Source organism: Mycteria americana, chromosome 1 (assembly GCF_035582795.1).
Source record: "Mycteria americana isolate JAX WOST 10 ecotype Jacksonville Zoo and Gardens chromosome 1, USCA_MyAme_1.0, whole genome shotgun sequence".
Classification (NCBI taxonomy): Eukaryota; Metazoa; Chordata; class Aves; order Ciconiiformes; family Ciconiidae; genus Mycteria; species Mycteria americana.
Genome location: NC_134365.1, coordinates 197900516 through 197927269, shown reverse-complemented (window position 1 = coordinate 197927269; position 26754 = coordinate 197900516). Strand labels below are relative to the sequence as shown.

The 26754-nt window shown below is 42.1% G+C and overlaps 1 protein-coding gene across 1 annotated transcript in view; it reads left to right on the top strand.

Moving 5' to 3' along the window:
• RXFP2 (relaxin family peptide receptor 2) overlaps nucleotides 1-24666 on the top strand; it is a 36518-nt gene extending 11852 nt beyond the window's left edge. Inside the window, 14 exon segments of the mRNA XM_075498735.1 lie at nucleotides 593-664; nucleotides 1653-1724; nucleotides 3091-3162; nucleotides 3263-3334; nucleotides 8578-8657; nucleotides 10384-10614; nucleotides 12548-12730; nucleotides 12733-12957; nucleotides 22974-23005; nucleotides 23007-23110; nucleotides 23112-23159; nucleotides 23161-23186; nucleotides 24426-24482; nucleotides 24485-24666. Of these exon segments, the coding sequence (XP_075354850.1) occupies nucleotides 593-664; nucleotides 1653-1724; nucleotides 3091-3162; nucleotides 3263-3334; nucleotides 8578-8657; nucleotides 10384-10614; nucleotides 12548-12730; nucleotides 12733-12957; nucleotides 22974-23005; nucleotides 23007-23110; nucleotides 23112-23159; nucleotides 23161-23186; nucleotides 24426-24482; nucleotides 24485-24666 (1456 nt within the window).
• The last annotated feature ends 2088 nt before the right edge of the window (nucleotides 24667-26754 follow it).

Below are 26754 nucleotides of genomic sequence, written 5' to 3'. Positions count from 1 at the left end.
GACCAAGGCACTTTTAAAGGTGTGACATTCTAACAAAAAGTATAACCTTGCCAAAGTTGAACCTCACGATGTTTCAATGACTGTCTACAAAATACCACAGTCCCCTGCCAACATAAATCTTTAGAGCTGCTTCTTTTTCTCATGCCTCTCACGATTTTAGCAAAATACTGTCTTTCACTTCAGTTTCGCAATGAAAATGAAATCATTTATTGTGAATGTGTGTTTATCCTAAGTATAACTTAGGATATATAGATATACGTTACAATTAAATGTAAAATCTCCACCTAGTGGTCTCTATGTATTCTCATACACAGATTACACATAAATGCCAATGTATTAGCCTATTATTGCTGAAATGGCTGTCGAGCTGGGCCATAAATAGAGATGAAATCACAACAAAGAAAAGGATATAATTTGCTTTGTTTGGTATTTACATTCATATTCAAAACTAGGTAATAAATTTGGGCTAATTTTGTAAGAAAGAAATAAAGGAAGGTAAAAAAAAAAAGAAGACTATCCCAGAACTTAAACTCCCTCCTGCAAAACTATTACACAACTCATGAATAAAACCACTTTCCTCATTGTTATTCAGGGATTTTGAAGGCAATCATATTAAGGCCTTAACTAAAACCTCCTTCCTGGAATGCGATGCGCTCACTGCATTGCAAGTAAAACACGTATGAAAATAAAGCAACAAAAACCTTTTGAATAAGAGTGACTCACAGTCCTCAACACAGGATTTGTCTCAATGTATAAAGCCTCATCAGGACAGTTGTGCTTTTGTCAAGGAGGCATTCTTTACAATTAATTGAATTATTGTATGCGTAGTCACATGGCACATTTTGGCAATTGTCACGATCACTTGTTTCAACAAACAGAATAAGAAACAGGCATACTGTATTATTTCTGCCTTGTGATCAGATCATGAGCACCAGGGTGCTTTTTAAACTCCGCTAAATCCTGGGAATTGCAATCTGATCACGAAGCAGAAACAAAATAGTATGCTTGTATCTCAACCTGCAGATATTTTTTCTTGTTGAATCCATTCCTCCTCCAGACTGGGTTTTCCCCTTGCAGGGAACCCGAGCAAAAAATTATGTTGCTGCTAAAATTAAATATATTGGTATACAGTAATAACTCACATTTCTAACTTTTTAATATTCAGCTATCTCTCATATAATACAGAGGACAGGAAAAGCAGAATCTGAAGGAGGATCATGTTCATGAAGAAAAAATTCTACATGTTAAGAAATATAAAATGCTCCTTGGTGTTATACATGTGGTGTCTCACCAGTGAGGAACTGGAATTCCCTGCTAAATTTGAACATGTAAAATTTCTGTCTGGATAGCAAACCCAAGAGCCTTTAATGAAATAAAATTCCATATTGCTCTTTTACTTTGGAAATTGCTTGGTTTTAATTAAAACTAAGGAAAGTTTTACTTAACGAACTATTTAGTCTTGGGTAGGTTTATTCTGCACTGACTACAACAACACACCTTGTTACAGCTTGGAAAAATTAATCAGGGTCCTGTGTAACTTCTAACATACTAGAAAAATAAAAAGCCGAGTAGTCATACTGAAACGCTAAATTAGCACTCCATATTAAATTGAATCATTAAGTACTTATTCTAATACATATTTTACTTTACAGGTTTCTTCATGGAAATCAAATTCGCTTGCTGCCTGCAAATACCTTTTCCTCATTAAAAGATTTGAGGGAATTGTGAGCTTTCTTAAATCTATTTTTAAATACAGAGTGTGAGCTATTACTTGCCTACAATCTGTGAATGTATGGCACTTTTCCAGCCCAAGGTGAGGCAGGAGGCCATGCAGAATCCAAGGCAGAAGGACAGAAAGGTACCCTGCAAGAGGGAGCTGCAGGTAGTGCTTAGGGCAGCATCACAGCGAAGGGGGAAACTTATTCCAAGACTTCCCAGGTTTTACAACAGAGGTAGCTGTATGATCTGAAAAACAAGGTCTCTCTCTGTCCCAGTGACCGTCAGGCTCCCTCCCGTCTGGGCATACGAGTGCCCAGCTTCATCTGCGTCCTCTGGAGCCAATATCGCATTTTTCAGTTGCTTCAGCTCACACACTGAGGGTATCTATATTCCCTGTACAGTCTATAGAAAGATAGATAGGGTGGCATCTCTGTGCTTTGGAGGTGAACCAGTCTCTCCCAGTAGCTGTCTGGGGAACTGAGGCACCTACTTTAAGATTTGAGACTGCCATTTCCCCTGGGGATAAGCGTGTATGCATTAGGCTCATCTGCATATAAAGTAGTCACACTGCATCTGGGCTTTGGTTGCCTCATTATCTGGCATGACATGTTTAGGCAGAAATATAAAACAGCTGCAGAAGGTGTAGAAGCAGAAAAGAGAAGGGAAAGCTTGAAGGAGAAGGGGAGCTGTCAGTGACTGGAGTGACATGAGTGATTGAAACAGGCTGCTACTGGCTGTGGAAGGAGAGTAGCAATTGATGTTATTTGTTAAAGACACTGATTTGCTGGCATGGTGAAAACTCATTCTAATACTGATCTTCAGAGTTGAATTTACTGTAGGATTTTTTTAATTTTATTTTCCTTTGCTTTTCCATGTTCTACCTATATTAAATGTGAAAGCTTCACATCTATGTAATTAGGCTTTGATTCATCTCACCTCTCAGCAATGATTAAGTTCATGAATTATAGAGAGACCCTCAGGCAACCAGGTTTCCAAATTAGATACCTCAGCTGAATTAGTTATGATGAATCAGAGCTAAAATAATCCATGTTTAGCAATCGCCAAACATCAGTGCCTGTACCGACTGGCTTCAAAGTGACTTATGGATAAAATCAGAGCAAGGAAGTATTGGATGAACTGAAGTAATGATAAAAGATAATTTTGCTGCTATTAAAATTTTAAGTAAGATAGCATGCCTCCTCACCTATAAAAAGGAGAAAATCTGAGTCTTAGAGTTCTTGAAGTTTGTATTGAAAGGGATGGGTGGAATACGAAGGATGAACCTTATAGCCGTGGAATATGAAGGATGAACCTTATAGCTGTGGAATGTGAAGGATGAACCTGATAGCTTTTGTTCTCTGTTTCTCCAAGGGATCTGTCCAGCAACGTGATCACAAAATTACGACGTTATATTTTTATAGACCTGTAGTATTTACAAAAGCTGGAAGTTATAAATGAGAATTCCCAACTGAATTTAAAAATGTAATAATTTAGCTTGTCTTTTTCCTGAAATAAAATAAGGAACCGTTTATCTTTCTTTTAGCAATCTGTCTTTCAATCCACTTTCTCACCTCTCTGAGTATCACTTTGAAAGTCTTCAGCAGCTTCAGCCACTGTAAGTAAAAGCTGAAATATTTTACTAACATAGTACACTAAATAATATCCTTTCTTTCCAGGAGAAATATTCATCAATTACAAGAGGCGTGTGAAGTATTGAATGCCATTCTCTCAGGTGCTGAATGTACTTCAAATTTCTATTCCTACAGGAGTGCTCAACACCCTAAGGTGTTGGCCAAAATACACGAATGACAGCCATACAGTTTGCTCAGTTTTACTGCCATTCACAAATTACAAGTCTAGGAGTAATCAAAACACATAAATTAAGAACAAATTACACAACAAGCACAGCTAGGACACCTGGGCAGATAAGGACATAAATAAATGGTAACAAGTATTTTAGAACTTCTATAAACTCTTCTTTGAGGTGGTTTGTAAAATACTTCACAGGGCTGATGATTCAGCTACATTTTTTTTAATTAAGTATTATACACAAAGCTCAAATTCAGAAATTTACTTATTTCTTCTCTAATTTGCAAAGATTCACCCTCATCTAAAAGTACTTCTTATAATTTCATTGGATTCAGAGTTCAAAAGCAAGACTATAATTTCTTTTTTAAAATTGTCATTCTGTGCCGTGTGGCTTTTTCTTAAGCAGCTGTCCAAAAGAAGAACCAAATGTTATTTTTAAATTCACGCTATTTTTTGTTAAGCAAAAGGAAAACATCCTGAATTAATCTGCATGATTAACCTGAACAGCTTTCCTGCAACTCATTGTTTGATATTTTTCTCCAGTGCCACACAGGGAATATTGTAAGTCAACACACAGGGTAATATTCAGTTCCTTTTTGTAGACCCCTATATGTTAAGTGTCCGAGGGTAATCAGGTGAGCAATGTGTCTTAAGTCATTACAGTAAGAGCAAAATTTAGGAGATTGGTTCAGTTGCCCACAGGTCAGATATCTAGTGCTATTTTGACATCCCTACAGCATCCCTACTCCGGAAAGTCTTTGGTCTCTCATGGGTCCTGTGTCACATCTGCCTGCCCACAGGGACATCTCAGATACCACAGGACATGCCAAATAATACTAGATGGAGTATTAGTCTGGACAGCTATTCAGCAACTCAAAAGCTAGTCTAGGTTGAGATGAGCCATTCTCCAGATCCCAGTGACTGTGTCCACCCTGGCTTATGAAGTTGCCCACAGATAGGAGTCTGGTGCTGTTGGAGACGACCTTGGGTATCTATCCCACCTGGCCATCACCTGCTACTCCAGAAGGCCACAGGTGTCTTGTAGGTCTTGTGTCTTATCAACCAGCTCTACATGGGCATCTCAAACGGGCCTCTCCAGGGCACCTCAAATGTTTTTTGACAGATAACTGAGTCAATCACATGGCAGCTGTGCCAGAATAACTTCCTTTTCGATTCTTTTTGAAGTGCATTACAGCCCTTTGTTTCATTATTGTGCAGAGAATTAAATGCAGCAACTATCAATATTCTAGTCCATAAGCCACCACAGGGACAAGACAGTAACCATAAGACAAGACATTGTTTTGAAATAGGGATGGAGACGTGCTCTACTGCTATATAAACCTTGACCAGTGAGGGAAAGTGTAGTTATCTCAGACTGAGAGCGCATTAACCGTAATAGATATGGTACTGCCAATGTAATAGTACCACCTGCCTGCCTGTCAAAATGATTGTCTGATCTACGGTTCCAACTGCGAACACGCAGTACAGGAACAAAGAATGTAAGACAGACATAAAGTCACCCCCCCGAAATCTAACTGGGCTAGAATTAAGCAGAACAAAGTGATCTCAGTAAGCACTCATTTTTCCAGAAGCCTTGCTGACAGGATGACAGGCACTTTATTTCATGGGATAGACAGTATATAATCCAAAAAAGAGGTTTTAAAGTCTTGTGGAAAAAAAAGCCACTTGGCTTGGGCCCAGGCAAGAGCCAAACCGAATCCTCAAATAAAATTTGAAATTCTTGGCAAAAAGAATCTCCCCTGTATCTTCCCAGAAGCGAACAGAGAAGAAACAAAGACTACATCAGGTTCTCTAACCGCAGTGACAAGAGGGATAATTTCACAAGGCCTCTTCAGTGAGCTGGGAATAGCTGAGGCAGGAGAACCTACTAGGTTCTTTGGAAATGCAGGAATCCCTGATCCCGGATTAGGTATCAAAGGCATGTCTGCCCTAGGGCCAGCTTGGGATTTAATCTTTTCCTATAACGGACATGAGCACTCTCACGGTCTTATTGATACAGCCACAGCCGTAACAGTGTGTTGGTCACGAGGCCTGGCTAGATGCTACACACACGTCGTCACATCTGTCAGAGGTTCCCTACAGTTCTGTCTCTGGTACTCTTCACAGATGCAGAAGTCGTTACTCACCTCTTCTATGGGGGCTTTCAAATTCAGGCTTTCCTTTCCCATTTTACCAGATTCAGGTGTTCTTTATAAACCATACTTGGAATCCTTGGGTGCATTTTCTTATAGATCTGTTATTTCTCTCATTACAATCATTTCAAAGGGATACGACAACCCAAGTGCCTTTTATCTAAGCAGATCACGTGACTTTGTAACTTCGTTATTTTTCTTTTTGGTTCAGTTGTGATGTTTCCCTTTTCTAAAACATGATCAAAATATATCATTTGTACACTGTCTTACCATTGCTGTGAACCAGTTTCAGGTTACGCTAACTGCATCTTATGCATAGAATAGTTTTTGTTTTTCATGTTACTAGAGCACCATTGACAAGATTTCAGTTCCTGTCACTCTTCTAGTATTTCACACACCTTTCTCTAAAATATCACCTGTGCAGATAATGTGTCAAATCCCTGGAAAAGCTATTGCCCATCAGGTGAGGTGCAAATGATAAGCTGCAGTCCAAGTATGCCAGTACCTGCACCGAGTGCCTACTGCAATGGACTCACTCAATATCACAGGTTTCTGTTAGTGTTTTTGCCTCTGTCAGGTGGCTACAGTTGGCTTTGATTATGCCAGGAGTTTCTCCTCCTGTTTGGATCACAGCTAATCAAATAACCTATTCCTGGGGCTTCTTTTCTTTTTCCATTATAGCCAAATGTGCAAAATAATGAAGTTCTGTCCCTGTTTCTGGCCTTATTGGGTTTGCTAATCCTCCAGCACATGCACTCCTGACACTGAATTTGTAGACTGAAGGTCTATTGGGATGCTGCAGAATGAAGCTTTGCTTTCAGACACTTCAGGAAACGCTTACTGAATATATTCAGTACACAAAGTGTCCTTTCATGGCTCTGTCACAATCAGGATTTTTATCAAGTTGAACACTTTTAAGGCTCTCAGTGCCAGTACTGGTTTTGCCTGCACGCATGTAATATTATACAAACCTTTTCCTTTTACCGATATTTAATATCACATTTCCCTGCTGTATGGAGTGTATGTCCTGCCCAGCCAGCAAGTCCCATTGAATCATGCCATGTCACAGACAGGGGAAGGACAATCTTTCTCCATTATTTTGTTTTCAGGGTTCATTTGAATTGTTATTGGCATTTCCTCAGGATCTGTTCGGATATTCACGTACACCCATTGTTGTCCTGTTCTTGTGTGCATTACATCAAAACAGAAGTCAAAACTTTGTACAACTTTTCTGTTTACAGGTGTCCCCGGTTGCCTGACTCGTATCTCTACACCCTATGCATTCTCCTTGGCACGTGACGTGGGCAAAGCAAGTTGCCTCATGGCACTCCATCTGAACATTTTTCAATGCTCTGCATGTCTCTTGCCTCATGTAAGGCAGTCTACCTCTGCTGCAAGCACACCACAGCTGCCCTTGACTATACCCTTCTCCTTCGGTGCTGTGCTCCTCTGTCACTCTTGGGGTGGGAGGGAGGAACATACCTGCACACTAATCATCCCTCTGTCTCATCACATGCATGTCATGACTGGTCCTAGTAGGTGCCTTTGGTCCCTAGGCTCCATTTATGTTAGTAAATATAACTGGCTGGCCTAACTAGCTCACAAGGGAAAAAAAATGAGGCAGTATGGATAGCTGCCTATGCCCACATCTTGGCCCTCTTCATTTTACCAATGCAGATATTACCTGAATGTTTTATGTGGCCTGGTTATTCAAACTAATATTTTCTAATGTTAAATTTTCTGATATGTTTTAGTCTATTTTTCTAAAGATTTCTTCTCTGTGAGGTTCCCTCTACAGTCAGCAGACAAAAAGAAACCTTGCAGGACAAGAGTCATTTAACCTAGCCTTGTCTGAGGAGATGCTTCTCTCCACTGACTCTAAAGGAAACTTAGCTCCAGTGAGGAGGTCTAATGTCAGGTGAAACAAAACGCAACCCAGATGCCTGAATCTACAACATTAAAAAATACAATTAAAAAAAAAATCATCTTCGTGCTTTGGGTGGCTAATGGAGGAAGGCCCAGGTCCTCACCTGCAAACCCACACTCTGCAGTGATTTGTACTCCTAGTTGTACAGACCGTTGCTGAATCATTCACTGCTGCAGCTTCTGCTGCTGGGCAGCTAGTACCTATGGTTTATGCAAACTCCAGAAATGTGACAAAATATTCAGCTTCCCTCAGCCTACTAGTCTGTCTGTGTGTCTATATTGTCTACAGCAGCTGCTTCCAGTAGTTCAAACCCAAAAGGTCTTCAGTGTCCTTGTCTTTCCTCATCTGGCCCACAGCTACCTCCCAGTACTTTGGATTTCTCGTCAAAAGCTTGCAGGCCAATCTTACCTTGAACAATGGAGGAGAATTCTTCCTTCCCCAAGGAAAAGCTGAGAGAATTATACGTTTTGCCTTCTTGTCTTATTTCTTCCTCTCTTCTTCTGATTCTCATAGCAGAAGCTGTCTTTTACCTCTGCCTGTTCTGGGCTTATTAATGCTTTCAGTTCTGTGACTTTTGTTAGTCAGAAGGCCCTCTGGCCAAGGTTAATAATAAGATTTTAAATCACACTGCTGTGAGCAGCTGAGCTTAGCACCCAAAGAGACAAAAACCTGTGCAAGTCACTTATTGTGCTTCCCTTAATGGATATTGCATTGATTGTCGAATGGCATAACTATGAAGGGACTTCAGGCTAAATGCACATCCTCACGACACAATCTTCCAGTAAAAAGCTCGATGTGATGAACTGTCGTAGGATCCTTCCTACTGAATATAGTCAGGATTTTTCCATAGCATAATTTCTTTAAGACCTGTGATTTAAGAAAAGGCTTGTTTGTGTAATTCAAAATTTGATAACTACAGAAAGCCCTATTTCATATAATTTATATCATAACATGTACATTATTTTACAGAGACGTGGAAATGACTGAGATTCTGAATATAAATAGAATAATGTTTCGACATATGAGGAACTTCTCCCACATGTATGTATGCAAAATAAAAGAAGGGATAATTAAGGGGGTGGGAAGTCCATATAAAAATGTCCAAAACCATGCCAGGGTGTTGCTTTTCCATATTACTTCAATCGGTAGCCCACTTTCTGCACAAATAGACTAAATGTTTCACTATCTTAAACAGAGAAAGGAAACAGACTCCTCATTCAGTTCCCTCATTTCTAGATCATATCACATCACTTCTTTTTCTGCCCCTCACACTTCTTTTTCTGGCTGAAGCGGGATAAATAAAACTGTTTGCTTACTTGGGAGTTACTGTAGCCTTAAGCTTAGCAGGTGGAAGCAGAATACCTCATTCACGTGCACCAAAATTGGGAACTGAGTTAAGAAACAGAAAAGTGATTACATTTTGGACGAGTAAAAGCCATATACGTTCATAGAGAAGATAGAATTTGCGCTCTATGGCTATTTTACTTTGCTGGCATAAAGCATGCCTTTCCCCTTCGCAGTCCGTCACAGCTACATGCCAGTAACACCAGGTGCCTCTGAACTACAATCCCTGAGCTGAGGCAAAGGGCTTTAGGAGTGTCATACTTTCACACTTAACGCCAGCCAGGATATGTATTCAAATGTCTCTTGCCTCTCTAAATATTTAAAATGTCATTCTTGATGAAATATCTTCATGCTTATTTTTTCCTTCTGATTTTGGTCTTTCAGTCTAGAATCACTCCCAAATATTTATATGTGCTTCTTCCATGCCACGAATGTAAGCATCTTCTTCAACTGTGCAGTGTTCATTCTGACTTTCTAAAGAGCTCGTATTGTACTCTGTCCTCCATTCTTTACAACTTCTTGAAAAATAAAACTCAAATCAGCTACTGTCCACTTACCTAAGAGCAGATGGTGGATACAATCAATAGGACCACATCAACATGCAAAATTTGATATATAATTGTTCATATATTTCACAGCTGTAATTATATCACATTAGAAGTTTATTTGCAGATCTAGCCTTCATGTTTGGGGTTTTTTTATACATCAGAACATAATTTTAAATCTTGCAGAAGTCAATGGGATGTAAGGATACATTTCAGAACAACCCTGTTCTTGCAGGCTTTACTGTATTAGAGTCTTTATGTCCTGTCCCACACACCTTCTTTATGAGAGAACTGCCATTGAAGCAGAGAACTATTTATTTGAATAATGGTCAAGGAATTGAAACATTGAAGATGTGATAATGTTCCTTACCAAATTTAAGTCATTCCACAGACATTCCACAATCTGTTAAGGTAGGCAAAACCCTTCTGCCAAGGACAGTAAAAAGCTCTGCTTTTGAAGCACCTTAGCATGAAGAACATCCACCTGCACACTGACAACAAACTAAGAGTAGCAAAGCAAAGTCCTTACTAGGTTTGTGAAAATAAAAAATATACCAGCTCTGACCATTCCTCTCAAGTCATACACGAAGAAAGAGCAATGCCCTAATTGCATATTACAGCGACCTGAAGGAAATCACAGGTGATTGCAGCCACAACCCCAGCATTGTTACTGGGGACCAAAAGGATATGAGCTGCTACCAACCTCCTAAGTAAATCCTCCCTTGATTTAATACCTCTCACAACATGCTCCTTATATGCACTAGGAATTATTTGTTAAAATTTCTTCTCTTCCAGCTCCTTGCACCTAGCTGCATAACTGGTACATAACTGTGACATTGGCTTGTGTTTAACCAGCAGCATTACATGTTCATTTCTTTACTTTCAGCTACTTTGAAAAGTTTCACTTACTGCTTCTATGCACTCCATGTGCAAATATGCACATCATTAACAGATGGGATTTCAGCATTTGAAGATCTTTTAGCTAACACTGTTCTGAGAGTATTCGTGTGGGTCATAGTTTGTGTTACACGTCTTAGAAATCTTTTCATCAGAGCAATATCATTTATCAACGCAGAAAACAATACGCACACCATGTCTATCAAAATTTTGTAATTATGTAGTAAAGGTATTCATAATACATTGATTTGATTAGTAAATTAATAAAATTAATATATTAATATAGTATTGTATACTACATTATGACATTATATTATATATAATACATAGCATTATGTATGTTCCAATAATCTCAGTTTGCATTCTAGACACATACTAGTTTCAAAACACTTAAAAATATTATGCATTATCTACTTTTGCACTATTTTCTGATATTCTAAATGAAAGTGAATGTCAAAAAATAACCAAGGTCCTTCAATTCATTGACTTTAGGTAGTCAAGTTGTATAGAAACAACCTATGAAATGTAAACATTTTACTTTATTAATTACTACTATTCATTCTGCATTAAAGATTTTGGACAAGCTAGCTAGTGTTAGACTACTTGCTGTCTGAATTTGTTCTGTGATGTGTTAAATCATCATCATCTGAAGTGGTCAGGCAGTTGGACTAGATGATCATTGTAGGTCCCTTCCAACTGAAATTCTATTCTATTCTATTCTATTCTATTCTATTCTATTCTATTCTATTCTATTCTATTCTATCTCCTTTTTTTGGCACAGGTACTAATAAGTGCTTCTGTTAGTTTTGAATTTTATATTTCAAAATGTGAGTACTTCCAAATGATCACACCATATCCTGTCCAGCAGTTGTTCCCAAGTAAAGAATCCTTGAGCCAATACAAATGTGGGACCAAATTCATACTTGCTGTTGCCAAATCCTACTTCCTTGCAAGCTTATGGTGCATAGTGTGACACTGTTTTCAGGTGATTAACGCTTTAAAAAGGTATGAGACCTATTATTACTCCCCTCTCTCTTTGTTCAAGTTAGCCAAGCCTACAAATGCTGCTTTCTGACTGCATGATAACTTCACACAGGAAAGATTTTATCTATCTGCTGTGACTTCAGATGCTTACAGTGCAGATGTCTATGAACTAGTCACTTTGCGCTCTCTTTATAGTCAATGAATTGCACAATTTACCTAATTCTAAAAAAGACAGCTAAAGTAAGCCTAATGAATCATGTCCCAAAAGTATCTCTTGACTTCATTGACTGTAAAGACAGCCAAAGCATGACTGGCTCAGATTTTCAGCTTTGTAAATGGCTGAAGTCAGGTAAAATGAATTCACCTTGTGGTGAATTCATTTTACCTACATATTGTGGATGTGTAAAATTAGAATAGGTGAATCACAGGCAAGATATCAGAGATCTTCTGTGTATTTATTATATACTGTCATGTATATACTATATAGTGCCATAGACCTGCTAGGTCTTCCACACTCTGCCTGAGACTCTTTCAGCTTGCTCCTGGCTGAAACTCCACCACTGCATTACCCATACCCTGAGCAGTGCCCAGGCACTGGTGTAGCCTCCCTCCAGGGGATGTGCCAAATACAGCCATTGCAGTGATCCAGTCTTCACTGAAAGGGCTGTCAAGAACTGGAATGGGCTGCCCAGAGAAGTGGTTGAGTCACCATCCCTGGAGGTATTTAAAAGGTGTGTAGATGTGGCACTTAGGGACATGGTGTAGTGGTGGACTTGTCAGGGTTAGGTTTACAGTTGGACTCGAAGGTCTTAAAGGTTTTTTCCAACCTAAATGATTTCTAACCTGTGATTCTATGATTCTATAATATTCTGTGGTCTGCAAAAGCCACCGTGCTGGCCACAGCCAGGGAGCTTGACCCCGGGTCGTTGCATGCTCATGGGAGCCCCGTCAGGCAACACTTCCACTCTCGTATCCTGACACCAGCTTCCACTCTCCTGTTTGTGACCAGGGGGCTCATAGCCCCATAGCACATGAATTCTGATGCTGCAATCATAAGGTTAAATTATTTTTTAATGCCAGCTAGAGTTTGCTTAAACATAAAAGTATACTATATATAAAGCATTTCATTGATATTTTTCAGCAAATTGTGAAATCTGTTTCTTAAATAGGTGCTGATTGTCTTATGGGGGTGTATTTGTTCTTCATTGAAGTTTTTTATGTTAAATACCATGGACATTACAAAAAATATGCGATGCTGTGGATAGAAAGTTTACCATGCCATATCATGGGGTTCATCGCCATGCTATCTACAGAGGTCTCAGTTCTCCCGTTGACATATCTGACCTTGGAAAAGTATTAGTGATTGTGTTTCCCTTCAGTAATATCCATCCTGGAAAGCAGCAGACAGTAGTGATTCTTATATCCGTACGGATTGCTGGGTTTGTCATAGCAATAATCCTATTCTAGAATGAGAAATTTTTTGGAAATTATTATGGGAAAAATGGAGTTTGTTTCCCATTGAATTCTGATCAGAGAGAAGAAATTGGAGGTAACAGGTATTCCCTTGGTATTTTTCTTGGTAAGTTTAATTTTTAGTATGCTATACTTACTGATTAATGGCATTTTACTAGAAAAACTGGCAGTCAGTCTACAGAACATTCACTGATAGATGTGCTTTACACTACACTATTAATGTTCACTACACTATTGATGTTAATGCTTTTCACTATACTATTAATGTTAATTGTAATACTTCCCAAAGGCCCACAAAAGGAGCAGAGCCTCATGCGCTGTGTGCTGGCTGCACACTTGAAAAGGTCTGTGTCACCTGAAGAGTTTAGCATCTAATTTTAACAAAACACAAGCGAGTGTAACAAAGAAGAGAAGACATAGAAGGAAATAGTAATTTGAATAACAATGAGGTACTGAAACTACTTGGCGATACTGTGTGTACAACCCAATGATTTGAAACCTCTTCATTTTTATAAGTCAGTAAAATCAGCAACCTTCACCTACTACTCAGTATAGTCTTCACTGGATTGCAGAAAACAGTGATAATATAAATAATATGGGATGAAACTTTAAAAGCGTAGCTTTATGTGCATTATACTGGCAGGGAATAATGATTAAACATATATATATATATATATAAAATAAACTGAAAATGAACAGGATAAAACCCAGAAACTTCAGCGTGAAATACATATGAGCTGGTCATGCTCAGCCTCAGAGCACTCACTCACAGCAAAGACTGAGAATTACTCAAACTGCTACCAAACGATCTTCTCCCTGACCTGCATTTGCAAAGCCATAGGGGTTATTTTGCCAGTACATATATATTTAACAGTTATTCTTTGTTTTACCTCTTGGTATCAAAAAGATTAAAAAGCTACATACCAAAAGACAAAACTATTTTTTTAGAATTATACTGAGTAGAAAGTAAAAAAGGCAATACACATCAAATCAGATTCATGTAGAGTGTGCTGGTTTTGGCTGGGATACAGTTAAGTTTCTTCACAGTGCTAGTATGGGGCTGTGTTTTGGATTTGTGCTGGAAACAGTGCTGATACCACAGGGATGTTTTAGTTATTGCTGGGCAGTGCTTACACAGAGTCAAGGCCTTTTCTGCCTCTCACCCCACCCCACCAGCGAGGAGGCTGGGGGTGCACAAGAAGCTGGGAGGGGACAGAGCTGGGACAGCTGACCCCAGCTGACCAAGGGGATGTTCCATACCATATGATGTCATGCCCAGCATAGAAAGCTGGGGAAGAAGAAGGAAGGGGGGGACATTTGGAGTGATGGCGTTTGTCTTCCCAAGTAACCATTACGCGTGATGGAGCCCTGCTTTCCTGGAGATGGCTGAACACCTGCCTGCCCATGGGAAGGAGTGAATGAATTCCTCGTTTTGCTTTGCTTGTGTACACGGCTTTTGCTTTACCTATTAAACTGTCTTTATCTCAACCCTTGAGTTTTCTCACTTTTACCCTTCTGATTCTCTCCCCCATCCCACCGAGGGGGGTGAGCAAGTGGCTGTTGCTGGGGCTTAGTTGCTGGCTGGGGTTAAACCACGACAGTCCTTTTTGGTGCCCAATGTTGGGCTCAAAGGATTCAGGATAATGACAGATTTGACTGGAATGTGCTAGATCGAATCTATAGCTGTTATTGCTGTTTAGCTATTAATCAGCATGCTCCTGTGCTTGCCATGGGGCTTGCTTGCCTTACGTGTATTAGAGTCTAGTGCTCATTAGTGGCCGCTTTTTGCTTTCGCTGCTTGCTGTGCTGCTGTACTGATCATCTTACTCTGCTGTGCCTGGGAACATTTTGATAACAGCAATGGGCTGGCAGATGGCCAGGGCATCGCTGCTGTTTCTGTGCTGCTGTACTGGACAGGCTGGAACTCCAGTAGAAACTCAAGTCGAAGGGACTGTGACCTGTGGATGAGTCCACATGGGAGCAGGACACCCCAAAGCATCTGTGGCCGTGGATAACCCCATACCAGAGCAGGTACATCTTGAAGTGTCTGTGGCCATGGTTATGTCTGTGCCACAGCAGGTTGTCGTGGTTCAAACCCAGTCAGTAACTAAGCACCACACAGCCGCTCACTCATCCTCCCTCCCAGCCCCGTGGTGGGATGGGGGAGACAATCAGCAAAAAAAGTAAAGCCCATGGGTTGAGATAAAGACAGTTTAATAGGACAGCAGAGGAAGAGAAAATAATGATGATGATGATAATAGTAATAGTAATAATAATAATAATAATAATAATATAAAAGAATGTACAAAACAAGTGATGCACAATGCAATTGTTCACCACCCACTGACCAATCCCAGCCAGTCCCCAAGCAGCGATTGCTGCTCCCCAGCCAACTCCCCCCAGCTTATATACTAAGCATGAGGTCATATGGTATGGAATAGCCCTTTGGCCACTTTGGGTCAGCTGTCCTGGCTGTGCCCCCTCCCAGCTCTTCTTGTGCACCTGGCAGAGCATGGGAAGCTGAAAAGTCCTTGACTAGTGCAAACATTACTTAGCAACAACTAAAACATCAGTGTGTTACCACATTATTCTCATACTAAATCCAAAACACAGCACTATACCAGCTACTAAGAAGAAAATTAACTCTATCCCAGCCGAAACCAGGACACACGTCTACCTCCAAAGGGATTGTGGCCCCATGATAAGTCCATGCTGGAGAAGGTACATCTCAAAGCATCTATGGCTGTGGATAATTCCATGCTGCAGCAGGTACACCTTGAAGCATCAGTGGCTGTGCATGAGGTCATGCTGGAGCACCTCAAAGCATGTGGCCATGGATAAGCCCACAACAGAGCAGGAACCCCTGGAAGGACTGCAGCCATGGGTAAGGACATGTTGGAGCAGGTTTACTTTGGAAGGGACTGTGGCTGTGGGTAAGACCACACTGGAGCAGGTATATCTCTGAAGGCATTGTGGCCCATGGAGAAGGCCATGCTGGAACAGGTGCACCTCAAAGTGACTGGCTGTGGATAAGTCTATGCCGCAGCAGGTGTACCCCTGGAGAGACTGTGGCGCAGAGATAAGGCTCCACTTGGAGCAGGTACACCCCTAAGGGACTGCAGTCTGTGGATAAGTCCGAGCCAGAGCAGGGGCAAGGGGAGGAGTTCATTGCAATGTTAAACCCGATGGTCTGGTCCAAAGAGGCCAGGGGTGGGGATTGTAATGGAAACACCTTTAAATTGTTGTAACCTGGGATTTGAGTTGCATGTTATAGGAATTACTACAGCGGGAACCACCTGACCCAATGGAGGACAAGTCTCACAAGAAGCAGGGCAAGTGCAGCAGTGACCCAACCTGAGCTGGCTTTGGTGCCCAATAACTCCAAGCAACACACTACGTCTCCTGTCCTGAGTGACCACCATAACAGATGGAGCCCAAAGTCACTAAATGAACTCCATGGACATTTTGTGGACATTTCTGGACATTTTATGGACACTTTACAACGTGGTCCATAGACTAAGGGAATGATATCTGTGTATTATATCAAAGGATGGGAAGTGGGGTGGTGGTTAATGAGGATGTATTGGATAGTGTGGGACCTGAGTATGATGTAAATCATATGGAATAAGGGGTGGAGAATGTGCTGGTTTTGCCTGGGATAGAGTTAATTTTCCTTATAGCAACTAGTATGGGGCTAAGTTTCGGATTTGTTCTGAAAACAGTGTTGATAACACAGGGATGTTTTCATTATCGTTTGCTTCCATGTGTGGCTTTTGCTTTAATTATTAAACTGTCTTTATCTCAACCCACGAGTTTTGTCACTTTTACTCTTCCGATTCTCTTCCCCATCCCACCAGGGGGGAGTGAGTGAGCGGCTGTGTGGGGCTTAGTTGCCAGTTGGGGTTAAACCACAACAAGTGATTTCCCATCAATAAAATTATTATGTTACGTTTTCCAGTTCTTTTAGTTAGTTTCAATCCATATTTCTGAGCAAGACCCTGCTTTCAGGTGCTGGGATCTTGACATAAATGGCTCCTTCAATGGCTGTCAGCTACTTATCAGAGTACTCCAGTCCATAGAGTTGCCATCCGATGAACTGTTAAAAGCCTTGCTCTGCAACACAGCGCAGTGTGATTAAAATCCAAGTTGCACAGCTTGCTCTGCACATATTCTTCCATCAGTAATTTGGGATGGATATTGCCCTGGTTTCAGCTTGGCTAGAGTTAATTTTCTTCCTAGTAGCTGGTATAGTGCTGTGTTTTGGATTTAGTATGAGAATAATGTGGTAACACACTGATGTTTTAGTTGTCGCTAAGTAATGTTTGCACTAGCCAAGGACTTTTCAGCTTCCCATGCTTTGCCAGGCGCTCAAGAAGCTGGGAGGGGGCACAGCCAGGACAGCTGACCCAAAGTGGCCAAAGGGCTATACCATACCATATGACGTCATGCTCAGTATATAAACTGGGGGGAGCTGGCCAGGGGGTTGACCGCTGCTTGGGGACTGGCTGGGATCGGTCAGCGGGTGGTGACCAATTGCATCGTGCATCACTTGCTTTGTATATACTGCTACTACTATCATTATTATTATTATACTTTATTTTATTTCGATTATCAAACTGCTCTTATCTCAGCCCACAGGTTTTCTCACTTTTACTCTTCCGATTCTCCCCCCGCATCCCACCAGGGGGGTGGGGGGAGTGAGTGAGCGACTGCATGGTGCTTAGTTGCCAGCTGGGGTTAAACCACAACAGTCCTTTTTGGCACCCAACATGGGGCACAAAGGGGTCAAGATAATAACAGATTAACCAGAGCATATTAAGGAATTTGTATCTGTTAACAGTTGCCAGTCACAATATTGATTCATCTGTTCTTGATATTAGTTTATCTGATCTACACCATGCTCATTTTTTTGCTGTACATGTTAAAGATTGGTGTTGGTTTTTGCAGTTTGCTGTGCTCTGCAGTGATTAGTGATGTTTTGCCTGGGAGATTTGTTATTAACACACTGGCCTTGAGCTTGATCTGGTATTTGAGTTTTGTACTGAAGCCATTACTGTACTTCAGGTACCACCTCATGGAGACAATTTGCAATTATACCTCTTCCTCTGAGAGGTTTTTTATGGAGGAAATACAGAATGGGACCTTTGCTACCTTCTTCTGTGCTGTTGCCTCCTTCATTACAATAACTTTTCAGTATCTTGAACATCTGTGGGTAGTTAAGACACTTCTATTGGTATTTCTTGGGAATATTGTTTTGGTTTTGTCTAAGGTTAATACACAATTTAAGAATATCATCCAGAAATCTGCCCCAAGCCTGGATAGTTATGAGTGGCAGGGTGTGTGGGATAGCATGGGCAAGTACCTAGGACAGTGGGAACCTCCAGTATTTTGGAATTTCACCCCTGAACAAGTGCAGAATCCTGAAAAACTAGTAAAGTATTTGGAAAAAGTATGTTGTCACCCTGGCAACTCCAGAGAGACACAAATCACTGCAATGTGCTGGGGCTTGGCCCACACCTACCGAGCACTGTTCAACACTATTCAGAACCCTGAAGGGGAAGAGAAGGTCTCGGGATCTGACAACAAAATGACAGGCACTGCAGCTACTCCAACCCTGGTGACAGGCACTGCGGCTACTCCAACCCCCCCAACAGGTACTGCAGCTGAACCAGAGAACCAGCCCGTGCCGGTATCAGTCACCCCTATACAGAAGAAGAAATACACAAGAAAATCAGCTCATTTAGTAAGGGATGCAGATGAACCAGGGCCATCATGAGAACAGGAGGAGGAAGAGGCAGAACCCATAAATGAGATGGTAACCACCTGATCCCTATCCCTGAGTGAGCTGCGAGATATGCAAAAAGGTTTCAGTTGTTGTCCAGGTGAGCACATTGTCACCTGGCTGCTCCGATGCCGGGATAACAGGGCCAGTAGCTTGGAATTAGAGGGTAGGGAAGCCAAGCAGCTGGGATCCCTTTCTAGGGAACGGGGCATTGACAAAGTGACTGGAAAAGGGGCACAAGCCCTCAGCCTCTGGAGACGACTCCTGTCAGTCATGAAGGAAAGGTACGATTCTGTGATTCTGTGATTCTGTATCCCTTCAAGAAGATGTTATATATCACCCAGGCAAGTGGACCACCATGGAGAGAGGTACCCAGTATCCAAGGGAATTAGCCGTGCTGGAGGAGATTTATGATGACCTGAACAATGAGCAAGTTCCAGATGAAGTCAAGTGCACATGACCCATGTGGCAGAAGTCTGTATGGAGTGCACCATCATCGCGTGCAAACTCATTGGCGGTAATGACCCGGAAAGATGGAGAGGAACAAACAGTGGATGAATTGGTTGGCCAACTCCAACAATATGAAGAAAGTCTCTCTTCCTCCCTATGGGCCTGCATCTCGGCTGTGGGGAAACTGCTGGGCACCCTAGCCGAGAAACTGTCCCAGGAGTTCCAGGGATTCAAAGAGGATATATCCTACACCCCACCTGTACAAACCAATTATCTCAGCCATTAGGAGTAAGCGTCCCTCTGCTCAAGAGAGAGGATACAGTGGGTACACACCACGGGCCATCCTGTGGTTTTACCTATGTGACCACGGAGAGGACATGAGGAAGTGGGATGGAAAATCTACCTCGACCCTAGAGGCACGGGTACATGAGTTGCAAGGAAAAACAATCACACAAGGGGGTTCTTCCAGGAAAATTGCTGCTCCAGTTTCCAGTGAGCAGTTCCCCAGACAGAGTGGAAGGGCTGATTTTACTTCTGATCTTAATGGACTTTTGATTCACATTTACAAGAAGTGGGTAGCAAATACTATGACCAGGACTAGAGGGGCCCTGCCTCCAGCCAGGCAGAGGAAAGGGACAACCGGGTTTATTGGACTGTCTGGATTCAATGGCCTGGCACATCAGACCCAAGGCAGTATAAGGCTCTAGTGGACACTGGTGCACAGTGCACTCTAATGCCATCAAGCTATAAAAGGGCAGAACCCATCTGTATTTATGGATTGGCAGGGGGATCCCTACAGCTAACTGTATTGGAGGCCGAAGTGAGCCTAACTGGGAATGAGTGGCAAAAGCACCCCATCGTGACTGGCCCAGAGGCTCCGTGCATCCTTGGCATAGACTCCCTCAGGAGAGGGTATTTCAAGGATCCAAAAGGGTACCGGTGGGCTTTTGGTATAGCTGCCTTGGAGACGGAGGAAATTAAACAGCTGCCTACTTTGCCCAGACTTTCAGAGGACCCTTCTGTTGTGGGGTTGCTGAGGGTCGAAGAACAACAGGTGCCGATCGCTACCACAACAGCGCACCGGCGGCAATATCGCACCAACCGAGACTCCCTGATTGCCATCCATGAGCTGATTCATCGACTGAAGAGCCAAGGAGTGGTCAGCAAGACTCTCACCCTTTAACAGTCCTATACGGGCAGTGCAAAAGTCTAATGGAGAGTGGAGACTAACAGCAGACTATCATGGCCTGAACAAGGTCATGCCACCGCTGAGTGCTGCCGTCCCGGACGTGCTAGAACTCCAATATGAACTGGAGTCAAAGTCAGCCAAGTGGTATGCTACAATTGATATCGCTGATGCGTTTTTCTCAGTTCCTTTAGCAGCAGAGTGCAGGCCACAGTTTGCTTTCACTTGGAAGGGCATCCAGTACACCTGGAATCGACTGCTCCAGGAAACACAGCCCTACCACCTACCATGGACTGATCCAGACAGCACTGGAACAGGGTGAGGCTCCAGAACACCTGCAATACATTGATGACACCATCATGTGGGGCAACACAGCAGAAGAAGTGTTTGAGAAAGGGAAGAAAATAGTCCAAATCCTTCTGAAAGCTCGTTTTGCCATAAAACGAAGTAAGGTCAAGTGACCTGCACAGGAGATCCAGTTTTTAGGAACAGAATGGCAAGATGGACGTCGTCAGATCCCAATGGATGTGAGCAACAAAATAGCAGCCATGTCTCCACCAACTAGCAAAAAGGAAACACAAGCTTTCTTAGGCATTGTGGGTTTTTGGAGAATGCATATTCCAAATTACAGTCTGATCATAAGTCCCCTCTATCAAGTGACGTGGAAGAAGAGCGATTTCAAATGGGGCCCTGAGCAATGGCAAGCCTTTGAATAACTTAAACAGGAGATAGTTCATGCAGTAGCCCTTGGGCCAGTCTGAGCAGGACAAGATGTAAAAAAATGTGCTCTACACCGCAGCCGGGGAGAATGGCCCTACCTGGAGCCTCTGGCAGAAAGCACCAGGGGAGACTCGAGGCTGACCCTTAGGGTTTTGGAGTCGGGGACACAGAGGATCCAAGGCCTGCTGTACTCCAACTGAGAAAGAGATATTGGCAGCATATGAAGGAGTTCGAGCTCCTTCGGAAGTGGTTGGCACTGAAGCACAGCTCCTCCTGGCACCCCGACTGCCGGTGCTGGGCTGGACGTTCAAAGGGAGAGTCCCCTCTACACATCACGCAACCAATGCTACGTGGAGTAAGTGGGTTGCACTGATCACACAACAGGCTCGAATAGCAAACCCCGGTTGCCCAGGAATCTTGGAAGTGATCATGGACTGGCCAGAAGGCAAAGATTTCGGAATATCGCCAGAGGAGGAGGTGATGCATGCTGGAGAGGCCCCACTGTATAATAAACTGCCAGAAAATGAGAAGCAATATGCCCTGTTCACTGATGGGTCCTGTCGTCTTGTGGGAAAGCATCAGAGGTGGAAGGCTGTTGTATGGAGTCCTATAAAAGTCACAGAAACTGCTGAAGGACATGGTGCAGCGATGATAGAACTGGACAAGCGCAGTGATAATGGAACCAGAACTGGCTTCAGCGTGCAACAACCCAACACCACACACCATCTCTCCTGCCTTGAAGGACTGTTATGACAGACGGAGCCCAAAATCATGGACTAAATGAACTCAGACATTTTAGAGGGATGGCTAAGGGAATGATATCTGTGTGTTTATATCAAAAGACAGGAAAAGTGAAAAGTGGTGGTGATTAATTGGAATGTATTGGAAAGGGTAGGACCTGAGCATGACGTAGATGGTATAGAATAAAGGGTGGATACTGTCCTGGTTTCGGCTGAGATAGAGTTAATTTTTTTTCCTAGTAGCTGGTATAGTGCTGGGTTTTGGATTTAGTATGAGAATAATGTTGACAACACACTGATGTTTTAGTTGTTGCTAAGTAATGTTTGCACTAGTCAAGGACTTTTCAGCTTCCCATGCTCTGCCAGGTGCACAAGAAGCTGTGAGGGGGCACAGCCAGGACAGCTGACCCAAAGTGGCCAAAGGGATATTCCATACCATATGAGGTCATGCTCAGTATATAAACTGGGGGGAGTTGGCCAGGGGGTTGACCACTGCTCAGAGACTGGCTGGGATCAGTTGGCAGGTGGTGACCAATTGCATCATGCATCACTTGCTTTGTATATATTATTATTATTATTATTAATAATAATAATAATAACAACAACAATAATAATAATAATAATTATATTTCAGTTATTGAAGTGTTCTTATCTCAACCCACAAGTTTTCTCACTTTTACTCTTCCGGTTCTCTCCGCCATCCCACTGGGGTGACGGGAGGAGTGAGCAAGCAGCTGCATGGTACTTAGTTGCTGGCTAGGGTTAAACCACTACAGATATTTATACAGAACCAAGGAAGCCAGGCTGAAATGAACACATGCCTCACATCGGTTTGTCACTTTGCTGGGGAATATGTTGTTCTTTCTGTACTACGTGAGAGTCCTGCAGTTGGTTTCTGTTTCAGATTTACTGCAGCATTTCTAGTCAGGAGACCAGATCTCTGTGGAATCACGAGCCCACCCATACTGTGCATTAACTGTGTTTCTATAGTAACTTCTTACAACTTATTCACATCTCGCTGTGTAACAGATGGGAACACGTGGTATGTGAGCAGGCTGTGTGACACTAGACAATATTGAGGAGCTGGTTCTAACATAAAATTGGTATCAATATACTACAGATACATTAATGTAAAAATTATAACAAAATAATGGAAGAGAATGAAACAGAGAAGCGGTCGGGAGAAGGGGAAGAGAGGAAAGACCATTTCAATGCTATTTGTTTCAAATCTTGTCTCCCCACAGGTGTGAACCTGCTAGCCTCCATCATCACAGTCCATTTCATAGGTCAGCATGTTTTGTTCTGTTCAAAAAACTGCCCTTCAGACATCAGAAGTAAGGAGTCACATTCACAGGGATGTTGCTGTTGCCAATCAATATTTTAATAGTATTCACTGATGCCATCTGCTGGATTCCTGTCTTTGTCATTGAAATCCTTATTCCAGGTGGAAATTCCAGGTAATGCTGTGTAAGAGTGTGATTTCTTTTGTTAAAGATTCATTTTAAACGAAACCAATTCTGCCAGAGGAATTCTAGCTACCCATGGGTTAAGAGTAAGCATTGCCCAAAATATTTGACTTTTTCTATGTTCAGAGTCAAAATATTTTACTTTTTTCTATATTCCATGAGAACCAGAATAAGCTATCCAGTGAAGAGATTCTCCTCTGCTACAGCTGCAAAATCCCATGGTAGTATGTATGAATAAGTTCATTAGTTTGATCACTGGGGAAACAAAACTGTAACAGGAGGGTCTTTAAGCAACCCAGACACCACATTTATAAGTGCAGGCAATGATTTCCAGGGGGCCCTGAGGAGGCTACAGACCCCCCCTGCTCCCACAGGGCAGCACACACCTGTGTGTGTGCCCGCGGAGGAGCTGTATCCACAATCTCACAGCTCTCCATCACTGCACCGGTTATATGCAGCCCTGCTAACCTTGCAGTTGCTAACAGACAACATGGTAATAGAGGCATCCTGCTCTCCACTATAATTCTAGAAAATGGATGCCTCATGTTTGTAGAAAATTGGGTAAATAATTCTCCATAATATGAAAGGCATTAAAGAAATGTAGTATGATGTAGTCAGCGATTTTATCATAAAACCTATTTAGCCTCATTGGGAGCATGGAATTCCATTCGTTTAACCAGGAGAAAAGTAGGTTGGAAAAGTAGAAAAAGATTACACATAGGTTGTTAAAAACAAAACATGGCCATCATGAGGGTGTTCAGAAGATGTACAACTGTGGCTGGCACGGGATTCATGATGGTAAGGCTCTACACAGCTCAGCTCATGGCCCTCTGAGCAAGTCACTTCACCCTTCTGTACTCCAGGTTCCCCTCTGTAAAACAATAATGATAGCTTTTGTAAGGCACTTTGAAACCTACTGATGAAAACTGCCGTGTAAAAAATAGGCATGGGACTTATATTAAATACTATCCTAAAGAGAGATGGACTTCAGCTCCATCTCCATGGAGCTGAAGTCCATGTGGTTTTTCACATGTGGAAGTCCACAATGAGCAATGGTGAATTCAACCCCCTTTCTTGTAAAAATAATACTATGGTAGCATTCCACAAAAAATGATATAAAGTGGTATAAAGTAAAATAAAGGACATAAAGTAAAAATGACATAAAGACACGTTTGCTTCTTTAGCATTCCTACAACAGAGCATACGAAGTATCTTACCTTTTTTTCCTAGACACTGTCCCTTCTTGGATAGTGATACTTGTTCTGCCAATACACAGTGACTTGAACCCCATCTCTATACTCTCACAACTAGTTTCTTTAAGGAGAAGTTGAAGCAGTCGCTGGACAGTCATTGAAGGAAGGCAACTTTCAAAAATGACAAAAAAACTTCGGCCACTTCAGTCATGAGGATAGATGATCCCCTTACCCATAGCTCTTCATTTATGCTTGAATTTTTAAAAAATAACTCCTGAGGACAGTACTAACTTTTAGTTACCGATCTACAAGTGGTTCTTTCTCAGCAAGACAACAGAAGCAGGACCTAACTGCCTTACAGCTGCATTAATCTCTCTGAGATTCCTATGTAGACTGTTTTTGGCCATTACCATCTCTGTATTCATCTTCCTGGAAAATAAAATCACAACTGTTGCATTCATCAGGGGAGATTTGTACTGCAGATTGAAACACAGACCGTGCACTGGGGCCAAAACCAGCAATACTTTTCTACTATTCATGCCCCTTCCCCACACAGTCAGTGTATCGGTATTTGCTAGCTATAGTCTTCATATAATATATATAGATTAAGGGAAAGCACTTTTGTCTCATTTGGTCTGTACTACCAATTTCAGGATATATCCTGGTGGAGAGGTGTTTCTCCCGGGATTGGAAGTCCTTGGTAGGAGAAGGCCAGAACATTCTATGCAATGTGTAAATCTATATTAATCTTGTAAGATTTAAGTAATATGCGAGCTCTGCAGAGTAGTGAATGTGTCTTTGTGCATATAAAGTCACTACTCAGAACTGCAAGACCCGAGCAGTGTTATTACAATATTTTTAAGGTACTAAAAGTCAAGTGAAACTTCCTGTGTAAGCAACAGAGCCCAGGCTGAAATAAAAATTAAATAATGAAGCTCTCAGAACGACCCTTGAAAGCAGTCAATTCAGTTTTCATTGCATCAGGTTTATGAAGCATAGGCATCCGGGCAGCGTGGGTAAGCACATGCTTGGGGGACCATTTATGGGACTGAGGCACTTGCAAGGAAGAACAATTCCCTGTTATAAGTTATGTTTTCATAACCACCTTAGCTATATTTTGACTTTATTGCATATGAGCTGCCTACCTGTTATAAATAGAAGAATCGAGCTCTTAGAAAAAGAGTAAAGCAAAACTTTCAGCAGACTTTTACCTTTTTTTTTTAAAGATTTACTAAAGAAAGATCCAGAAAATGTTTTAGAAGCTCCAGTTCATAGATCATTCTGAAGTGTTATCCAACAAAAGGAGTTTGGAGCAATGGGGAAGATCCAGAAAGGGAGGAAAAACCCCAAGTGTATGGGCACATCACTGAAAATAAAGAGGAGCCCGAAGAGTTAATGTTTCTCAGCTGAGTTGATGAGACTGAATATGTGCTTCGGGCCCACCCAGACTGTGAAATACGATGGATATATTTGAACCACCATGAAGGCAGGAAGTCAAGTCCAATAATAAGGTCATTGTACTGTGGCAATGAGCCCAACTCTGTGGTTTTGACCCAAGTATTCACACAGCACACACTTCAGCGTGGAATTCTGTCTGAAGAAATCTAAATTTCCATTTAGGTATCAAAAGATCCTCTCAGTGATCCAGTCGACCTACTTTCCAGTACTGACCAACCCACTTGGTGCCTTAATTTGATAGACACTGTTCTGCTTGGCCTGAACAGTCCCTGGAGCCTCCTGGGTTCAGCATGTGCCTAGTGACAGCAGAGCAGGAGTCCAGGGGCAGAGGAGCTATAGCAGCTTGCTCGTTATATTGGTGGTTTCTCTGCTTGTAGTTGTGGAGGTGAAGTAGGTTCTGGCTGCTGTAGGTGCTATGGGAAGCCCCTCTCCGCAGACAGAGCAGCACTTTGGATACACCCAGGCTATTACGATGGATGGGGATACCAGGAAGGAGCAAAGCAGCCCCACTGTTGGTACTGTGGAAGAGGTGGTCACACGCTGGGGCAGAAGTCAGAAGGCAGCACCCCAGCGAGGCTGCTCTGCCACCTAAAATATGTGTTGCCCCTGCAAACAGAGGTGCTGCCAGCTACCCATCATCCAGATTTCATGTGGCTGCCCTGGAGAGCTCTGGAGAGGAAATTTCCTCCCCTATCCCCTCCTGACATACCAACTGCTGCACCTCTGTAACAACCCATATGCATTGCACTGGCTAAATAGTGGGGATGGGAAGGGAAATTGGCCTTGAATACACCTCTCTGGGAACTTCCCTAGGATAATGTAGACACTACTTGTCATGTTTTCATCTCCTTGACAAAATCTTCACGTAAAGTGGTTCTTTCCCTTGAACTTTTGGATAAAGTACCACT